We start from the raw sequence: 20,275 nt of genomic DNA, 5'->3' as shown, positions 1-20,275 counted from the left end.
CTTTGGATTCTCAGCGGTGTCCTGGAAGGCCATGAGTATCCTACAGATCTTGTCATATCTGCCAGACCCTGGTGGATATCTGACATACCCAAGAATATCTAAATTAACACTAGAAATGTCTAGACAAAAGATTTGCTCTCTGAATTGTTTCCTTTTGGAGGCAGAAACACCTGAATTTGATGGTGATTTGATTTGGTGATTCTAGATGGCAACTTTCAGAAACAACAGAAAAATCAGTAGAAATACCAAAAAAAATTTCCAAAGAAGCTCTGCAGTGACTTCATATATGAGCCAACAGCAAGTCCCAGTTCATGCTGATTCCCAAATAGGCATTGCACAACTTTTTACACCAACCTTCTTTATTGCTTACAGGGAATACGTATTTTCTAGGTAATATACCACAAACGCAGCCACTCTGCTTCTCTGCCCACAAAATTCTCCTGTGTCATGCAAAGTGCACTTCATAGCTTTATGCTCCAGTTTCATTTTTCCCCTAAATAAAATTTTATTTGGCTGCTCAGCGTCAAGAGAGTGGCAAAACCAGATATAAACTGATGTTAAACAGGAGATAGTCATTACAGTCTAACAGAGATATGCTAGAAAGAGCCACAGGTCTTGCAAAACTGCCTTTTTGCATGGGTCTTGGTACAGGAAAGACTGAGATTTGGCCTATGAGCACTGAAAAAGTAATTGCTCCATTATCTCTATCCTAGTTTTTTGCCTTCAAGACCACTTACATTTCTGTTATTATCTGTTTTGTAATTAGCTGTTCCCATAATAGAATGTCCTATGCTGAAAACTCCATTATTACTCTTGCTTTTCAACAGACTTAAGCATATTTTTTTTTCTGCTGAGTTGCCTTTCTCACTAGTTTACTTTCTTTTGCAACATGTTTAATGGGCAATTACCATTTTTGCTTTAATCTTAATTGGAACACATTTGGGGATATGTGTCATTAAGGCTGCAACAAAGAAGCAGACTTTTCCGAAGAACTAAATTTCAATTTTCCTCTACAATTACATATATTTGATTAAAAAGGTCATATCTAATAGCAACATCTAGACCAAACACATATAGTGCATTTTTTTAAATGAGTCATGTAATAACTAAGATCAAAGGATAAACTTCTTTGCTCCATTTATTAAAAACAAGTTACTAAACAGACTCAATGTCTGGATGGAGACTAGTGACGAGTGGTGTCCTCAGGGGTCCATATTGGGACCAGTACTGTTTAATATCTTCAGCAATGACATAGACAGTGAGATCTAGTGCACCCTCAGCAAGTTTGCAGATGACACCAAGCTGAGTGATGCAGTTGGCACACCAGAAGGATGGGATGACATCCAGAGGGACCTGGACAAGCTGGAGAAGTAGGTGTGTGTGAACCTCATGAGGCTTAACAAGGCCACGTGCAAGGTCCTGCATCTGGGTCAGGGCAACCCCCGCTATCAGTACAGGCTGGGGGACGAAGAGATTGAGAGAAGCCCTGCCAAGAAGGACTTTAGGGTACTGATGGATGAAAAGCTGGACATGACAACTTGCGCTCGCTGCCGAGAAAGCCAACCATATTCTGGGCTGCATCAAGAGAAGCATGGCCAGCAGGATGAGGGAGGTGATTCTGCACCTCTACTTCGATCTGGTCAGACCTTACCTGGAGTCCTGCGTCCAGCTCTGGAGCCCTCAGCACAGGAAGGACATGGAGCTGATGGAGCAGGTCCAGAGGAGAGCCACAAAGATGATCCAAAGGCTGGAACACCTCTTCTCTGAGGAAAGACTGATAGAGTTGGGACTGTTCAGCCTGGAGAAGAGAAGGCTCCAGGGAGACCTTATAGTGGCCTTTCAGTACTTAAAGGAGGTTTGTAAGAAAGATGGGGACAGACTTTTTAGCAGGGCCTGTTTGTGATAGGGCAAGCGGTAATGGATTTAAACTAAAAGAGAGCAGATTTAGACTGGATATAAGGAAAAAATTATGAGGAAGAAATTTTTTACAATGAGGGTGACGAAACAGTGGAACATGTTGCCCAGAGAGATGGTAGGGGCCCCATGCCTGGAAACATTCAAGGTCAGGTTGGATGGGGGTTTGAGCAGTTTGATCTAGTAGTAGATTTTCCAGAATATTGCAGGAGAGTTGGAGTAGACAACCTTTAAATGTGCCTTCCAACCGAAACCACTCCATGATTCTATATAAGTATAGATAAAATATAAATGTATATTTTATAGAGAGATAAAAGAGAACAATAGGGACTATAAAATTTACTAATGTCACTCATCTTGAATTCTATGTGAATTTTTAATAGAACAAGAAATATTTCCTGATAGAGACATGGAAACTTTCATTCTATCTTCCATGAAAACATTAGGACCCCTAAGTGGGATAGAGTCTCAGAGTATGTTTCTCATGCACTCTGCTCTCTTCTGAAGCACTTAATATCAATTCTGTAATAATAGTGATTCTATTATAGAAAGGCTACAATTGTAGAATCAATATCATAATAGAAAAGTTATTATAATAACTCCCCAGCCACGATACTGTAATGGAATGAAGTTCATAAGAGGTCTGAGAGGCCTGCTTAACACTGTAATAGAGAAATTACTGCCCAAGATTATCAGTCATAATATATTGGCAAGAACAGTAGCTGAATATACTTCTGAGCTGTTTGTCTGCTGTTGTTAATATTAAAATCTTTGATTTGTCCCTCACCCAAAATGAGTTTATCTTCCTTCCGACTCCTGGTTCCAATAGCTACTTTGCCAGTAGGGCATGTAACAGAAAATCAGATGATCCCTTAACTCTGTTTCTGAACAACGTAACTTCAGAAAGTCTGCTGATAAAAAATATCCGATATACGTGATATTGGTATATGGGTTGAAGAGGGAGACATTTCTAAAATAGTAGAATATTTTCAGGGACTAGTATATTAGAACCAAGCAGAAGCGACTATACCAGATATGTACTTAAGTTAAATCTTGTATGAAAAGAACATTATACTACAGTATATGTAAGTGGCAGCAAGGTAAATAGCATTTCAGCCTTTAAGTGTGAAGTGTAGTAGTAATTTGTACTATACAAGTCAGTGACAGGATGCTGGTGAAAGCAGACAGAAACAGAACTGGACTTTAAAAAAGTAGACTGTCATACTGGCGTAGTTAAAACATATTCACAAGGACATGCAGTATTTGTGGCATAGATAACAATTATAAATGGTAAAAGCATATTATATAAATCTAGATGTTGTTATTTTGTTTCTCTTGACCTTAATTACAACACAGGCTCAGTGAGGCTCAGTAACTTCTAGGATTTCTGTGTGGATTTACACAGGAATCTCTTCAGTAATAACATGATCTGGCATAGATTTTTTTTTCTTTCATCAGAACTTAAGCTTCCTCCAAACCAACGTCAGAAGAGTTATGATATAAAAGTATATGGACTTAGAAGTTCATTATTTTATGCCTTATCAGGGCTACAAGTAAAGCTCTATGATTTCGAAAAATAGAAATTCCATTTTCTCCTCCACAGAACAGGGAACTTGGCTGAAATAAGATGACAAGACTTCAATTATTGTATTTAGTAATTAGAACATGATTAGAAGTTGACAAGGATGTTATTTTGTATCTGGAAGTCTTAGAAGTTTCTTCAGTTTTCTTTTGAATTATGCATAGATGGACTGCTAGTACCCTCACGTTATTCAGCTGAGCATTTTGAAAAGTCAAAGGTAGCAACTTCAGTGCAAGAATTCCAACGAAATACTAGAACATGTAGAAAGACTAGCGATCTACACTAGCTGTGGGGAAATCCTCTGTCAGGGGAACACTGATGGAGAGGAATGCATTAGTTTTGCCACTGTTAGGGTTACAACAGCATCAGAAGACGTACTTCTCCAATACTCTCCTTACATTGACTTTACCATGGAAATCATGCTTTCTAAAAACGTTTGTGCAAAAAAACAGGAAAACTAAAATGTCATTCACAGATCAGCCTTGTAGCTGTGTCAATTTGCACGGCCTGGACTGACAGACATTTGAAGAAAAATCCACATAGAATCACAGAATCTCAGAATCACAGAATGGTAGGGGTTGGAAGGGACCTCTGTGGCTCATCTAGTCCAACCCTCCTTCTGAAGCAGGGTCACCTACAGTAGGCTGTAGAGGACCTTGTCCAGGCGGGTCTTGAATATCTCCAGAGAAGGAGACTCCACAACCTCCCTGGGAAGCCTGTTCCAGTGCTCCGTTACCCTCAGAGAGAAGAAGTTCTTCCTCATGTTCAGACGGAACTTCCTGTGCTTCAGTTTGTGCCCATTGCCCCTTGTCCTGTCACTGGGCACTACTGAAAAGAGCTTGGCCCCATCCTCCAGACACCCACCCTTCAGGTATTTGTAAGTATACATTAGGTCGCCTCGCAGCCCACATACATATATAGCACTGCCCAAGCACCACTGTTTTTAAAAGATTTGGATGTGTTCCATTATTCATATTCAGGATATCAAGAAGTTTGAGCACATAAAAATAAGAAATATCTATACATGCTCTCAAACAAAGTGAAATGGAAAGAAAGCAAAACTGTGAGGATTTTTCTACTTTCTTTTCAAAAAGAAGAGGAAATAAAGGGAGGAAAAAGTAGAATGGAAAAATCAAACCTTTGTGGTTGTAATCTTGCATAGTCTCCTTGTCAAAATAAACAGATGAGAATAGTCAAGGAAATCAAAAAGAAAGAAAGAAAGACAAATGTACGTAAACCAGCTTCTATAGAGAGAATCTATTTCTAGCCTAATATGACAAGCTACCTTTTGTATGAATGCACCTTAATGTCCAAATCATGCTCTGAATTCCTTAATTCTGTTTTCTATATAGCACAGATCTGCTGTACACGTCCTGATCAACTGCTGTATTATATGTTCCTAATAGTGGTGTATTTATAGAATCATTAAGGTTGGAAAAGACCTCTAAGATCATCAAGTCCAACCGTCAACCCATCACCACCATGCCTACTATACCATGTCCTGAAGTGCCATATCTACACATTTTTTGAACACCTCCAGGGACAGTGACTCCACCGCTTCCCTGGGCAGCCTGTTCCAATGCTCCACCACTCTTTCACTAAAGATTTTTTTCCTAATATACAATCTAAACTTCCCTTGACACAACTTGAGGCCATTTCCTCTCACCCTATCGCTAGTTACTTGGGATAAGTGCATACCCTTTAAATCAGATTTTTGGGAGAACCAAACCATTACAATGTATTATGGAAATAATTTAAGATTGCTTTCCAAGTAAATTATAACATTAATAATATAGCTTTTATGCTTTTCCACTGAGAATATCAGAAGCACCAAGAAAATATGTGAAAATATTAAAAAAAAAAACCAGATATTCCTATATAACTTCTACCATTGATATAATGTATTTACTTTCTTAATAAAGCAATTCTTTAATCTGTAATCAGTGCACACAAAGGTATTAATTACAGTAACCTGAATATTTCCACACAATTAGAAAACATAGTTTGATGACCCATTATGCTGGCTTACTGTGAATCTGTAAAAGACTATGTTTACAGCAATTTAATACTAAATAAACAGACGGTGTGAGACTGAGGTAGAGTTTTCATATAAAATTAATTCTGCTTTTATTTATACCATCATGAATCTAGGTAACATCAGTGTAAGAACTTGATCTTGAAAGGTGCTGAATAAACCTATAAATAAGTAAGCAGTCTCAAAAAATCTTTTATTTCAACAAAAATGCTATAGATTCTAGACATCTTGTACCAAGAATATTATGTTTTCAGAGGATGTCAGTTACCATTTATGAATCTTGCCAGCAGTGTTTAACTTTTCCATTGAGAGTATTAAACACTGCTAGCTTCTTGAAGGATGACTACAGAAATGTTGACTTTCTGCAATTTTAATCACTTACTTAAATACCTAAATGAATATCAAAGTCTTCTGAAAATCTGGCTTCTTGTGAAAAAAGTACTTAAGAGACCAGTATTTCTTACAATGTACTGAAAAAGATTTCACATCTTTCTGACAAGAGGCAATCCTAATACTGCAGTACTCACTTACTTGTTATTATACTGGATTTTATTCAGCAGAACATAAATTGACTAATATAAATAACAAATTAAATTTTGACCATTAACTGAAATAACAAGAACAAACATTAGAACTCACTCTTTTCTTCTGAATGATGAATTTAATGCAACCATCTTCCCTAAAGGGGAAAAGCCCTGCTGTCTCAACATACCAAGCAAATTGCCTTTTAATAATTATTCTGGAATCTTAAGTATGTGTCATTATATTGAACTGCAGGAGGAAAAATGTGTTTATATTTAATTTATAAATCAATAAATGTCTTTAACTGAGATTGTCACTTGAACTAGGTTTGCTCAAGAACACTCCATGATTTGTAATTTTAAATTATTTTAGCCATGAATGTTTAAAATTAACCCCCTAAAAATTCTATGAAAAAGGTCACAATAAAGCTTGTATTTTAACTCTATTTCCTTTAAAAGCATCAACAGAAATAACCATATACAATTTATGCGTTCCAAGAGAACTGTAAATTGTTTTCTGAGAATGAAAAAATAATTTAGAGAATGACATGACCAATCAGATTAGAGAGAAAAAAGTGTAGAAAAGCAACCGATCTTTGTGATGGCAGATTAAAGGGCATATGCCTCTCATTTTGTAAATAAACTTATTCTGTTAACAAAATGATTTTAAAGTACATTTTGATTAATAAATAAATACTCCTAGTGGATTTAAAACCAAAGTTTACTTCACATTACTTGTAGCCTAAGGCATAATTGACTGGTCACTTTAAAAGCTTTGCTTGAAAAAGTGAAGGACTTACAATACTGTAGAAAGAGTTCAGACAATTGACAGAAATGCTTTCTAAAGTTAATTATGTTTGCTTTCCCTCTCCCTTGGTGTTCATTACCTTTAAATGGAGCCACACATTGGCAGAAGTAATTACCAGATTGGTCAATGCAGGTGGCTCCATTCTTGCAGGGAAATGAATCGCACTCATCTATATCTGTTTCACATCTTCCACCTTTGAAAAGAAGAAAGATTTGAACATTTAGTAAGACAATAAGGTGCCAATTTCTAATTCATTTGCACCACAAGAATTTCAAGCAACTTGTGAGGAGAAACTAACATAAATCAGCCAAATAAAGAGGCACACATACTAATGTCAGCATCCATTTAATTCTCATCACCACAAATACATAACAACTTATTTCTGAGTTGCTAAATGGCAACTAATCTTCCCTGTGTGTGGAAGCTTTGAAGGCCTTTATAAATGCAGACTAATTTATCTTGTGCTATTTAGTTTACAGATGGAGTCAGTATTGCAGTTTGTTGGAATGCAAATGAAACATTAGACCAGGGCAGATAAAGAGAAATGAGAAGGAAACAAAAGCAAATTAGTCAATGATGTCTTAATGGATGCTTTGTGGACTACCTCTCTGTGGAAAACAAGGTTTACTATGACTACAGCTTACCAGTAAAACCAGGTAGACACATGCATTCATAGCCACCAATAAGGTCTGCACATGATGCATTATGAAGACATGGAGAAGAGTGACATTCATTTATATTTGCTTCACAAGTTGTGCCTATAAATACACAATCAGGCAAGGGGAGAGAAGTTACTGCATAGCACATATACTTAAATGCCAACATTTATTTTAACTGTGTATAGCTCACATACTGGAATATATCTGACACCCTTTTTATGTTCAAACTTGGGCATCTGTGACAGTATGTTGATTTTTTTAAGGTTTAAGCTATTCACTAATTTTCCCACAAGATTGAAAGTATGGTCATTGAATAGATTCCTAAGGCTTGAAGCAGACAATTATCTTATTATATGGATATAGAAGAACAGAAAACGAACTACATTGAATATAATAGACTGCATTGCAATGACAAGAGAGGAAATATTCTTTGTGTTCATGATAAGGCAACAGATGTACTTCCAGCAAATGGAAAAAGAAATCTGATGTAGACAAGAATACAATTTATTCCAGTCTAGACTATAGCTAACATAACCACATAGCTACTTAAAATATGAAAATACTCTATTGCTAATATTTCTGAGTGAACTTATTTTTTTATCATTGGACAATAAATGGAAAATGACATCAGTTGCAAGGTTTGGGATGTTCAAAGAATTTTAATAAATAAAAATGCAAGTGATAGTTGTTCAGAATATAACTAGCAGTAGAAATGTAATATTTTGCCCTGTGACATTTGAATTATAGATTGCTTTATATTTGAAAGGTTAAAAATCCATGATGTTTAAAAAATGGTGCACTAAAAAGAAAATGGATGCACTTCAAATTCCTAATCTGGGCTGAAAACAAAGACTATCTGCAGATGTTAATGCATCTACTTATCGAACTGATTACATTTTTCATATAAACTGTACAATACCAAGAACAAAACCTTTCCCACACAAGTTTTTTCTCTTATTCTATTATATTAAATCTGCCAACAGTTTAAAAATCTTACAGAAAACACAATACGCTATTTGCAAAATTTCACTGAACCCCACTGATCCATTTGCAACAGCTAAGCCACGAGCCAGCGGAAATCACCTCATTCCACGCTGTCATGAAAACAAAGTAGATAACTTTAGTAAACATGGACTTGTGCTGAATTTACAAGTTTATAATATCAAATATCATTAAAATAGGTATACATTTATCTTATCCAATGTGTTAAAAAATTGATGTAAGACTTACAGTAGATTTACAAAGTTATAGTTGTATGGATTTTTTAATACCTTGAAATCCATCCTGACAGATGCAACTGAAGGCACTCAGATGATCAACGCAAGTAGCTCTATTGTGACAAGGGTCACTAAGACACTCATCCACCTCAATCTCACAGTTATTACCTAGAAACAAGTGAAGGATTCACTTCATTAAGAGCATGTCACTGGTGAGCCCCCAGTGCAAGCAGCAACAACAAAATGAAATAACTGAGGTTAGGTACAGGGAACTTTTAGCAATAAGACACAAATTGTATTTGGGGAATTAATTTCTTGTTGATTAAAAGCAAAAGTGAAATGCATATATCATATGTAATTTTCAACAAAGATCTGATGGGAGTTCTATAGATTCATTTATAGATGTACACAAAAGTTTGCATCTTTTAATATTTTAAGGGCAGTAAAGTCTTGAGTTTTCCTGAAACATCACAAAAGTCTAGGTATGGTTTCTAAGACCAAATATTAAAATATCACGGTCTTTTTCTGTAATACTCTTTTTCATTCATTTATTAATTTCTGGATTTTTAATGAAAATCTCCATGGGAAATACTGGGAAAGGTTTCCATTATGGGCAAAACTTTTAATAATTTTTTTTGTACATTAATAATCAAAAAGTTAGATATTACCATATATTTTAAAAAATGCAGAGGAAAAAATGATAAATGCAGATTTCTAGTAGAGAATGATATACCTAACATTTTTTCTGGTGTTTGAGGTAGAACAAAGATCACAAAGTATTTATTTGCGTTTTGTGTATGAATTTTCCAAACAGATGATAATGGACTCAAATCTATTATTATGTATGCCTAAAATGTAAGTTAAAAGTTCCTGATTATTTCAGAGGGGTTTTGAGTGCTTTATTTGGCCACAGAAAAAATATAAACTAAAAATACTAATCCACTATTAAGTAGACACAAATATAACAATTTAAACAAACATTTCAATAAAATAAGACCTCACGAAGAGTTATCACAAGAAACATCAAACAATTTTACTTTATATTTTGATAATAATAATAAAATAAACCAACTATAAAAGCAATATATAACATTTCATTATATTACAGATGCAAATACTACAGCTATCAAATTACAGATTATTTCGTCTAAATGGATGCCCACATTAGGATGTAGAGCAACAGCTTAAGAGGTATGGAGTCTGCTCAAGACCTGAATTCCTCTGGTACTCCTTGACTATCCAGAGAGACTCTAGAGCCATTCTATTCCTGCTTAAGGAGCCCCATCAAAGTCCCAGCAGTTAAATGTGATGGATCTGGGTTGCACAGCTGGCCTGCCACAAAGGGAATTCCTACTGGGCTTGATTATCTCATCTTAAAGGTGATTAAAAAGGTCTGAATCTGTATCTGTATCTAGAAAGGTTCTTTTTTTTTTTTTTTTTTTTTTTTTTACAGTGTAATCTGGAATTACCATGACAGTATGCTGACATAACCGAACTAATTTTAATCTAGCCAGACAGTCAGACACTGCACTAATGACAATGACCTGCAGGATCATTTTAAGCATGAATAATTAAACCTGCCCAGGATCATGGAATTATAGTTGGCAGCTGACGCCTTTGTTATTACAGCCTTGTTGTTACAGGAAGCACAAAGCAGATAAATTAAGGCCAACTTGCATATGTCTGGAAGTTGCAATCACATAACTGTAAGACAGACACCCTAAAATAGTATAAAGTAAGAGTAATTTGAGTGGAAATAGTCCCCTGTAGTCAGTATTTTTTACAGCTGGATACTCTTACACAGCCAAGTACTTTTGTGTGCCAGGAAACAAAAGTTGCTTTAGTCTGAATCAGAGGCACACTGCTGAATTATAGCTGTTGCTACTTTTGAATAACCTTCTTTTCTGTGGTTTAGGGCTGATTCAAACATGTTAAAACTCCTTTGAACCCACCTATAAAACCAGGTGCACAGAAACAAAGATAGCCACCCAAGACGTCTTTACAGATGCTGGAGGCTCCACATGGTTGTGACAGGCAGGCAGCAACATCTGCTTCGCAAAACTGACCAGTAAAACCTGATGAAAAACAGAGTAACAGAAGACATAAAAACTTTTTTAAATCACATTTAGTCTGGGAACACAGACAAGTGAGAGACCAGTTTTGCTAAGTACCTTTGTGTTCTTTACTTATATTGCAGAATTTTTTTTTAGGATAGGGTAAAATATTTCTTTGAAAGTTTCAGTTTCATATACAAAGCAATTCTAAATGGAGCAAAAAAACCTGTAGGATAAAGCCATACTTGCAATAATAATAAAAAACTTTCAAGATACAATGAGTCTTCAAGATTTTACAGAATTTCAATTTCTTCAAGTGGTTTTATGCAGATATTCCTATTTTTTATTCAAATAGAAGTAAGCACACTGTTAATAAAAGCCTTCATTTTTTAGAAGACAGTGTACAGAACATCACACTAAGAAAACATCCTATGTTTCCAAGACAAAAAAGAAAACTATCCCAATAAAGTCTGTTAAAAAGCAGATATTCCAAGATCTGATGGGTTTGGCAGCTTATTGGTATTGATTTTCTGAACAAGTTAACTTATAGTTAAGAAGAAATCTAATCTTGTGAAACATTGAGCATCTGTGTTTCCTGCTGAAGGCTACATATGCACAAAATTAAAAAAGAAATTCAAAGGTAAAATGTGAATATACATTTTACACTTAGGGTTTATTAGCGATGGTATTATAGTTTCTGAAGCCATCATCCAGCAAGAAAATCACATGGTTCATTGATGAGAGCACCTTTGTTTTAGAACATGCATAATAAATAGCTACAGGGAAATATTCTTTGTTTCACTGAAAAATAGTTATTTTCAAACTTAATAAATATTTTTTTAATTAATTGATCTAAAACATTTTAAAAATCAGTTATGTGTGGAGCTAGGATCCAAGTGCTGAATGTAAATGCCAGGTCTCAAACTTTAGACATTTTGTTATTTTGTCATAAAAAATCAGTGTGTTAAAGTATAAGAAGTGTGCTTTTCTGTTTTACTATTAACCAAGCACTTAAAAAGATTCTAATGATTTTTAGATTTTCGCAAAAATAATGTTCCAGCAAAGATTAGATAAGACTGCACCAATTTGTTATAATTTAACAATTGCAGCGTGAAAAGCCACTAAAGACTTATAGCAGAGATTTTGTTCAGTGAGCTAAATATAATTAATACCAATTTCTTACAAACTTGGATATCAACTCTGGCTGAAGATCTGAACTTCATATTTCATTAAAAAAAAATATTTGTAAGGGAATGGGGAGCTTCAGTAATGTAGGTATTTCCAGAACAGATTCTAGTGTGCCATCTGGTTGCCCTGTATCTGACCTTGTGTTCATCCATGTTTTACACAACAAGAAGAAAAAAGAACTTTGGTCAAAGATGTTCAGACAAATCCGTATTCCTACAATGTATTGTGATAACTTTAAAAACTGAACATAACCCTGCTTTTATACCATTTATTAAGTGCAGATCCAGAGTAATAAATTATTACAAACTTTTAAAAGTTCAATCCTGCTTGGGCCTAGTTTAGCACAGTCTGTCTTCATATTAAAGGAAATGTAAACTGCTCCTTAGGGCATGACTGAAGAGCTACTGATCTGGAAGATTTTTTAGTTTTTGAATAGCTGGTTAGATCAGGTAAAGACAGCAACTTCTGACCATCAGGGTAAATTGCTGAAACATACTGTTCTTTAGAAATCCTGGCTTGTATAACAACCCTTTGAGGCATAAATACAAGACAATGCATATTAAAACTGTCCTATACATGTAGTCACTTTGGTTTCTAAATCAGTAGATGCAGAAAGGTGTCTTCAAGATATATTTCTATTCCATCCCAAACACCAGCTGTGCAATGTTCTCACACAGCTGAGGCTTTCCTCCCTGTTGATTGCTATTAAAAATTTAAGCATCTCTCTCATTTTTGCCTTTGTAAGCAGCTATTTAACATCTGCTTACTGAAATACTACACAAAACCTGTATAAAAAATTACAATATAGAATTAAAATTGAAACATTACTCAATGATGGTAACAGTTATATACAGATATATGTATATCTGTTATATGTGATTACGTGACTGTCATCCACATGGAGACAGAATAATATAAATGTAGACAGGCCAACATGAATTTTTTATTTGACAAACTAAAAACCAAAATTATTCATAATAAGTTTATAGGTTGGAAATAAATATCTTAACCTATGTATGCTTTTATTTCTCTGTTTTGAATTAATTATCAAAATATTGCCGCATGGAGAAATATATCTGAAGTTACTATACTAAGATGAAGAAAAAAGGGTTGTGGTTTCAGGGCCCAATTTTAATATCAAACATCTTTTTTTGTATAAAGTTTCTCATCAACACAGATTCAGCAGCAGTACTTAAAAATATACTATTTTCTATAAAAAGTAATGAGCAAGTGTTGGTTTATTTTTCTGATACAAGACACTCAAAAGATACTTCATGAATTTAATTAATGGAAATTTAACAGCAGAATATTTAAATATTTTTTTTTCCAGAAATGCTGCATTTACATTCTTTTGACATTTATTTCTGCCAAACCCCAAAACCTCATGACAAAAGTGATTTTTACTAGTCAGACTGTGACACTTAGACTCTCCAGAGAGGTCATTGCATTGTGATCCATACTGACATAGTGCAGCCACACAGTGATTTATGGCAATTTCACTACATGGCTCCTTATATTCGGGATGGCAGGTACATCTGAAGCTATTAACAGGAACCTCACGTTAAGGGTTATTATCAGAGCCAGCAGGATTTGATGTGCATTCATTCACTGTTATTGAACAAATATTACTTCTGGAGATAGAGTTATATGGTTTCTGTTAAAATTACAGCTGGGAAAAACTTAAGGACACTGAAAGAAGCACATGTCAGAATTCAATAAATTCATTTCAAACCTGGACAATATTGTTGCTGTCATTAAGATTCTTCAATACAAATGTGTTGCTAATTTCTTCTTAGTTGCATTGGATGTGATAATAATAACACAGAAGCCATTTTGTTAATTTGGATTTTGAGATAAAGTGATTGCTATTGTTTTTGTCTTTCAACACCCGTCGGAATTAAATCCTTTTGCTTGGGCCCTCTAGAATTTAAAATCTAAAAATAGTACTTACTGCAAAAATTTTATGAAATGTAAAAATTGTAAAAAATATGCAACTAATAATCATAGAATCATAGAAACATAGGTTGGAAAAGACCTGTAAGATCATCAACTCTAACCGTCAAACCAACACCACCATGCCCAATAAACCATATTCCAAAGTGCCACATCTACACGTTTTCTGAACACCTCCAGGGATGGGGACTCAACCACTTCCCTGAGCAGCCTGTTCCAATGTCTGACCACTCTTTCAGTAAAGAAATTTTTCCTAATATCCAATCTAAACCTCCCCTGATGCAACTTGAGGCCATTTCCTCTTGTCCTACCACTAGTTACTTGGGAGAAGAGAGCAACTCCCGCCTCACTACAGCCTCCTTTCAGGTAATTGTAGAGAGTGGTAAGATCTCCCCTCAGCCTCCTCTTCTCCAGACTAAACAGCCCCAGCTCCCTCAGTAGCTCCTCATAAGACTTGTTCTCAAGACCCTTCACCAGCCTCGTTGCCCTTCTCTGGACACACTCCAGCACCTCAATGTCCTTCTTGTAGTGAGGGCCCCAAATCGAACACAGTACGTGAGGTGCAGCCTCACTAGTGCGGAGTACAGGGGCACGATTACTTCCCTACTCCTGCTGGCTTCACTATTCCTGATACAAGCCAGGATGCAGTTGGCCTTCTTGGCCACCTGGGCACACTGCTGACTCATGTTCAGCCAGCTGCCAACCAGCACCCCAAGGTCCTTTTCCTCCAGGCAGCTCTCCAGCCGCTGTTCCCCAAGCCTGTAGCATTGCATGGGGTTGTTGTGACAAAAGTGCAGAACCCAGCATATGGCCTTGTTGAGCCTCATACAGTTGGTCTTGGCCCATCGATCCAATCTGTCCAGATTCCTCTGCACAGCCTTCCTAGCTGCAAGCAGATGAACACTCCCACTCAACTTGGTGTCATCTGCAAACTTAGCAGGGGAGCACTCAATCCCTTCATCCAGATCATTGATAAAGAAGATATTAAACAAGCCTGGCCCCAAAACTGAGCCCTGGGGAACACCACTCGTTACCGGCCACCAGCTGGATTTAACTCAACTCACCACCACTCTCTACGCTTGGCCATTCAGCCAGTTCTTTATCCAGCAGAGAGTACACTCATCCAAACCATGTGCAGCTAGTTTCTCCAGGAGGATGCTGTGGGGAACAGTGTCAAAGGCCTTACTAAAGCCCAGGTAAACAACATCCACAGGCTTTCCCTCCTCCACTAGGTGGGTCACCTGGTCATAGAAGGAGATCAAGTTAGTCAAGCAGGACCGATCTTTCATGAACCCATGCTGGCTGGGCCTGATCTCCTGGTTGTCCTTCATATGCCTGGTGACTGCACGCAGGAAGAATCACTCCATAATCTTGCCTGGCACTGAGGTCAGGCTGACAGGCCTCTAGTTCCTGGGATCCTCCTTCTGGCCCTTCTTTCAGATGGGTGTTACATTGGTGATCAATAATAATATAACAGCATAATTGAATAAATTAGAGAAAGGGTAATAAAGAGGAAAAATTATCACCTTTAGATGAAAGACAGGGAAAAAATGCTGCTGTTGCCTCAGACAATACAACAGGAAAGTGTTTTATTATGACCATCTGCTCTAATAAGTACGTAAGATTATTGTACTGAAATAACCAGTCACAACTATAAAAGGCACAGTGGAAGATGCAATTTTCTCTGTTGTATCCCTCTTGCATACAGGGTTTCTGGATCTCAGAGATCAAAATCCACTCATTCTCAGTAAAGACTATTCAAACTTCAGCAACTAGATTAGAATAACAGAATTACTCTCTAAAAGTTTTGAAAGCTTCATATTCTAAAATTAAAGAGACTGAGAAATGATGCACATGCAACTTTAAGAAAGCTTTTGTGTTCTCTGAAAACTGCTCATTTTCGCAAGCAGACTTCCTGATCTAACAATGGCTGCAATCTGAAAAATGGTATTCTGTTCCTGTGAGAAATTCGTTTGTCACTTTATTTCCCATTTACCTCCAGGACAAGTCAAAATTTGTGTTTATGTACACTTAATATGAAAGAAAGTTAAAAAAAGTTGTAAGAATGTGCTACTATGAGTATTTAGGGTGTTTGTACTTCAGTTTCTTGCCCACATATTCCATTCCTGAAACAAATAGATAAATATTCTAAGACAAAATCATTTCAGCAGGTTTACAATTTTATGTCGTTTAGGTCTGAAGTGTTTCAACAGTTCTGCAAAGTTTTTTACACTAAGCAGTAAGTGAAAAAAATAAATCTCCTAGGCCAAAAGTCATTTTTATCCCATCATGGTAATGTTTTCTGAAGAAAAAATATTTCATTGGATATTCCTCAAAAAAGCTCTACTGGCAGCTGAAATGTCATCACTAAAACTCACTTTGGATTTTATATTATGATTTTCTGACAGAAAGACTGAAAAATAATTTTTCAGCAAAAACTTGTATACAGCATTTTAGCTCAATTTAGTCTGGAGAGGAATCTTAAATAACAGTCAGTCCACCTTCTACTTTCCAGTCACTCACCTTGGTATCAACAGATACATGTATGTTTTAAAATATTCTGGACACCACAGAAGTTCTGACTCAGTCATATTAGGTTGTTTACTGTAAACACTAACGTGGCAATGATGGCAAGCTGATGTAGCTGTAGCAGGCAACAAAAGGAGATTTCATCTAGGCTACATACAGATAATACCTTTTCTCGAAGATGGATTTACTTTAAGGCTGGGACCAAATGAAGCTTGGTCGGCCTAGATCAGGTCTGATTCAGATAGTTCCCAGTGGACAGACCTCACAGCTAGACGTTGCAGAGCTAGAAGCACACCAGCTGCTCTACCCTGAAGATTCGTTTTTACCTACGCATAGTTCAGTTGTGCTCCTACACAGGAGAGTTAAAGGGCATTGTTATTTCTGTTTCACACATGCAGTCCATTGTGGAATCAGACTGAAATCACAGGTTAGTATGACCTCTGTGTTCATGAATGTAAGTTATCTGGCATATTTACGAATTAACAAATTGTCAGATTAAACAGAGTCTAACAGTAACAAGCTGTTCTCTGACAGTAACAAGCTGTTCTCTGACAGTTTAGTCACTACTTGTTGAACACCAGTGCTTTACTGATAATAATCTTCATTCACCAATGAACTCTAGCATTATGGATAATAATGACTTCTTCCTGTGTTTCATGCTCAAAGTCTGAATCCCTACAGCTTCATACAGAGGCACTAATCCTTTAGAGCAATAAATATTTACAGGCTTTGGGAGATGGGTAATGGTTGACCACATACATAGTTGAGTCATATTATGTGGTGACTCTGTATGGCAGGCCTGCATCTTAACACCATATTTTAAAGTGCTGTGTTCAGCTAGATTTAGTTTAATAATCAACATTTATTATTCATATAGGGAATATGACAGCAAGGTAGGCAGGGTATAACCTCATTGACAAGCAGTACAGTCCCACATTACTCCAACAAGAAGTGCTGAGCAGGTCCAACGCTAGTAACCAGGGTCTGCCATGGCCCAGTGATGACCAGACAGCCTGCAGTGACAAGGTGGCTCTGAGATGGAGCTGGGAAGCCAAAGTCGACAAGGCAAGGTCAAACTGGCAGGAGCCTGCTGTTACACTCTGACGTCTGGCAGGGAACTACATCACTTCTCGTACAAGCAGAACTCCTGACCAAGTATCTCAGCATGGAGATTTCTTTTTCCACAGGACCAGTACATTGCTGAATCCCATTCAGCTTGAATTCTCTGGATCGGTTTTTGCAGATGACTATGTCGTTGTTCCCAATTTGTATGTACTTATTTATGACTGCCAAAGAGGGCATGTCTTCGCTCAGCTGAATCTTCTTTCTTTTCCAGACCACCACTAGAGCTTTTGCCTGTCTCTTTCCCAAATTAGTGCCATCTGCAAGTTCAGTCACAATATTCTAAATTCCATCATCCAGGTCATTGTTGAAGAACATTAGTGGACCGAAAACACTCCAAATTAATTTATTTTCCACATTAAATTACTATCATCTTTTACTTTTTATTTTTTTCCACTGCGTTATGTGTCATTTAGTGGTAGTTTCACTAAGACAGTGTTCCTCTTGTTTCCTTATAAGAATTCTGATGCACTGAAGATATATATCGCCTACTGCTTCCTTATCTAGAAGGTTTATTACAATCTGAGAACAGAAATGCAATGGTTTCACACATTTTTGTCTTGAGAAATCCATGTTACCTAGTGACTGATTATCATATTTTTGTTGGTTTCACATACCTATAAATAGCTCATCTTTACATTTTCTCTAGCATTTCTTCAAGAATTCAAGTTAGACCTGACAGTTCTATACTTCACCTCTGCCCTTTTCTACCTTTTTGTTATTTGACCTACCCACAACCCAACAGCTCTGAAATTGCTCTTAATCATGTATAAATACCACAGCTCAAGTTGTGGCCAAACAGACTTTAAAGTATGCATTTTCATCTAAGCATTTTCTAGATTTTTTTTTTAAATGGTCAAAGATCTTCCTTTTAGACAGTTCAATGTAGATGACTTCTTTTGCTTATGGTCAAGGAGAAAGGATATTAGAAACTTCTTAGCAGCACATGTCAACATCTTTCTTGCTTTGTTAGGAAGCAGATTGACCCTTTCCTTTCCCTCTTCTAAAGAATTACCTGAATATCAGCTATATATTTCCTCCCATCTTTTTTTTTTTTTTTAAGGGTACTTCATCTCTTCTTGAATACAGAGCAAAACAGCAGACCAGAAGTTAATTATCTAGAAAGTTCTTTTAAAAGGAGTGACTTCATAAGCTCTGCTGCTACTGATCTTCAGATTTCTCTGTAAGATCTCTGACCTTTCTGTCATTGTCCTTCTCTTCATTCTCCCTGTCTAGAATTTCTTTCTGCTGGTGAAAGCTAATGAGTGCATCACTTCTCTCTTAGCAGCCTTACTTGAATGACTCTTTCTGCTGCTTCCGACAAGCTGGACCTTGAGCCATACATTTTAATGAGAAGATGTAAGAGTTTTTTCTTTCAAAAAACCACTCAAACCTGTGAGAAGGGCCACAAAGGCCAAATACATCTTCCAATACTGTAGGAACATTTTTGTTAATTCCTCTAAAAGATGGATTAGATCTAGACCAAAAGGATTAAGTAAGAACAGAGGCGTACTCTATGCATCTTACAGAAATACACCAGAAGACTTATAGCTATTACAACAGAAGTTTGATTACTGTACTACAGCAGGCAATTTCTCATTCTCAATTATTTACACCAAGAAGCCACAGAATAAGTTTTTATTCCGACTGCTTGCTGCTTTGGAATGTGTCAGACTATCTTGTCATTTCATGGTGTGTTGCATTAGAACAGGACCTAATGCTGTTTAACAACTGCAGAATAATGTAGCCAGAAACGTAGAAAGGAAAAAGAATTACCTTATGAAATAATAGCAGTTATCCATTTTTATTTTACCAGAAGGACTGAAAAGTGGTCAGTGTTTGTGGCTTCTTTTGGGAGGATGTCAAGACATGCTGAGAAGGTAATATGTGTCACAGTACATACCTTGTTTCTCATTACCAATAGGTAATTTATTAGCCTTTCCTACAAAATCTTTTATTGCAATCTGTACACAAAAACTGGATTTATCAATTCCCTTATGAATAATGAAAAAATGAGAGTAGGAAATTGCCTAACAGAGTAGCTTTGATTTTTCATATTATTTTTTGTTGCGTCATCTCATAGAGTCTAATATGATATCACTTAATGAAACATAACTACAGGACCTGAAAAATGGAAAAACTTCAGCAGCTAATTAAAGCTAAGTTCTAGAGACATACTCCTCTCCTCTCTCTATAACGGAGTAACTGTATATGCTACTTTGGTGTTTTTTTAAAACCAATTCTCTGTAACAAGACCAAATTAAATATTTGAGGTATTTGTTTCCAATGCAGGCAAAACCAGTTAGAATCAGGGAAAAAGCAATGCTGCTAATAGGTCAGTATGTAACAACTGGCTTCAGCTTCTAGGCCAGTGGTATTTTTTAGACATAAAAAATAATATTTCGTAGGAAAAGATCAGTAACCTAGAAGTAAAACATATCTTACCTCTCAAATGTTGCTAGTTTAGTTAGAAAGTGAAGAAATAACATGCCTTGATTCTCACCTGATTTAGAGCACCAGTAGCAAGATTAACTTGAATTAAAGTGATAGTGCTCCACAGTGAGAAAGCAGAAGCGGTGTCATAATGGAGCACTGGAACAGGCTGCCCAAAGAGGCTGCGGATTCTCCTTCTCTGGAGATATTCAAGACCCGCCTGGACAAGGTCCTGTGCAGCCTGCTCTAGGCGACCCTGC

General features: G+C 36.4%; 1 protein-coding gene across 1 annotated transcript in view; it reads right to left on the bottom strand.

Annotated features, from left to right (window-relative positions):
• The window catches only part of EYS (eyes shut homolog), a 966,530-nt gene that overhangs the window by 653,342 nt on the left and 292,913 nt on the right, over positions 1 to 20,275 (bottom strand). Inside the window, exons 16-19 of the mRNA XM_075414597.1 lie at positions 10,689 to 10,811; positions 8,791 to 8,904; positions 7,505 to 7,618; positions 6,940 to 7,053 (exon numbers count right to left, since the gene is read on the bottom strand). Of these exons, the coding sequence (XP_075270712.1) occupies positions 6,940 to 7,053; positions 7,505 to 7,618; positions 8,791 to 8,904; positions 10,689 to 10,811 (465 nt within the window). The remainder of the gene's footprint in view (positions 1 to 6,939; positions 7,054 to 7,504; positions 7,619 to 8,790; positions 8,905 to 10,688; positions 10,812 to 20,275) is intronic.

Source organism: Opisthocomus hoazin, chromosome 2 (genome assembly GCF_030867145.1).
Source record: "Opisthocomus hoazin isolate bOpiHoa1 chromosome 2, bOpiHoa1.hap1, whole genome shotgun sequence".
Taxonomy (NCBI): domain Eukaryota; kingdom Metazoa; phylum Chordata; class Aves; order Opisthocomiformes; family Opisthocomidae; genus Opisthocomus; species Opisthocomus hoazin.
This window is presented reverse-complemented; position numbering and strand designations above follow the sequence as displayed.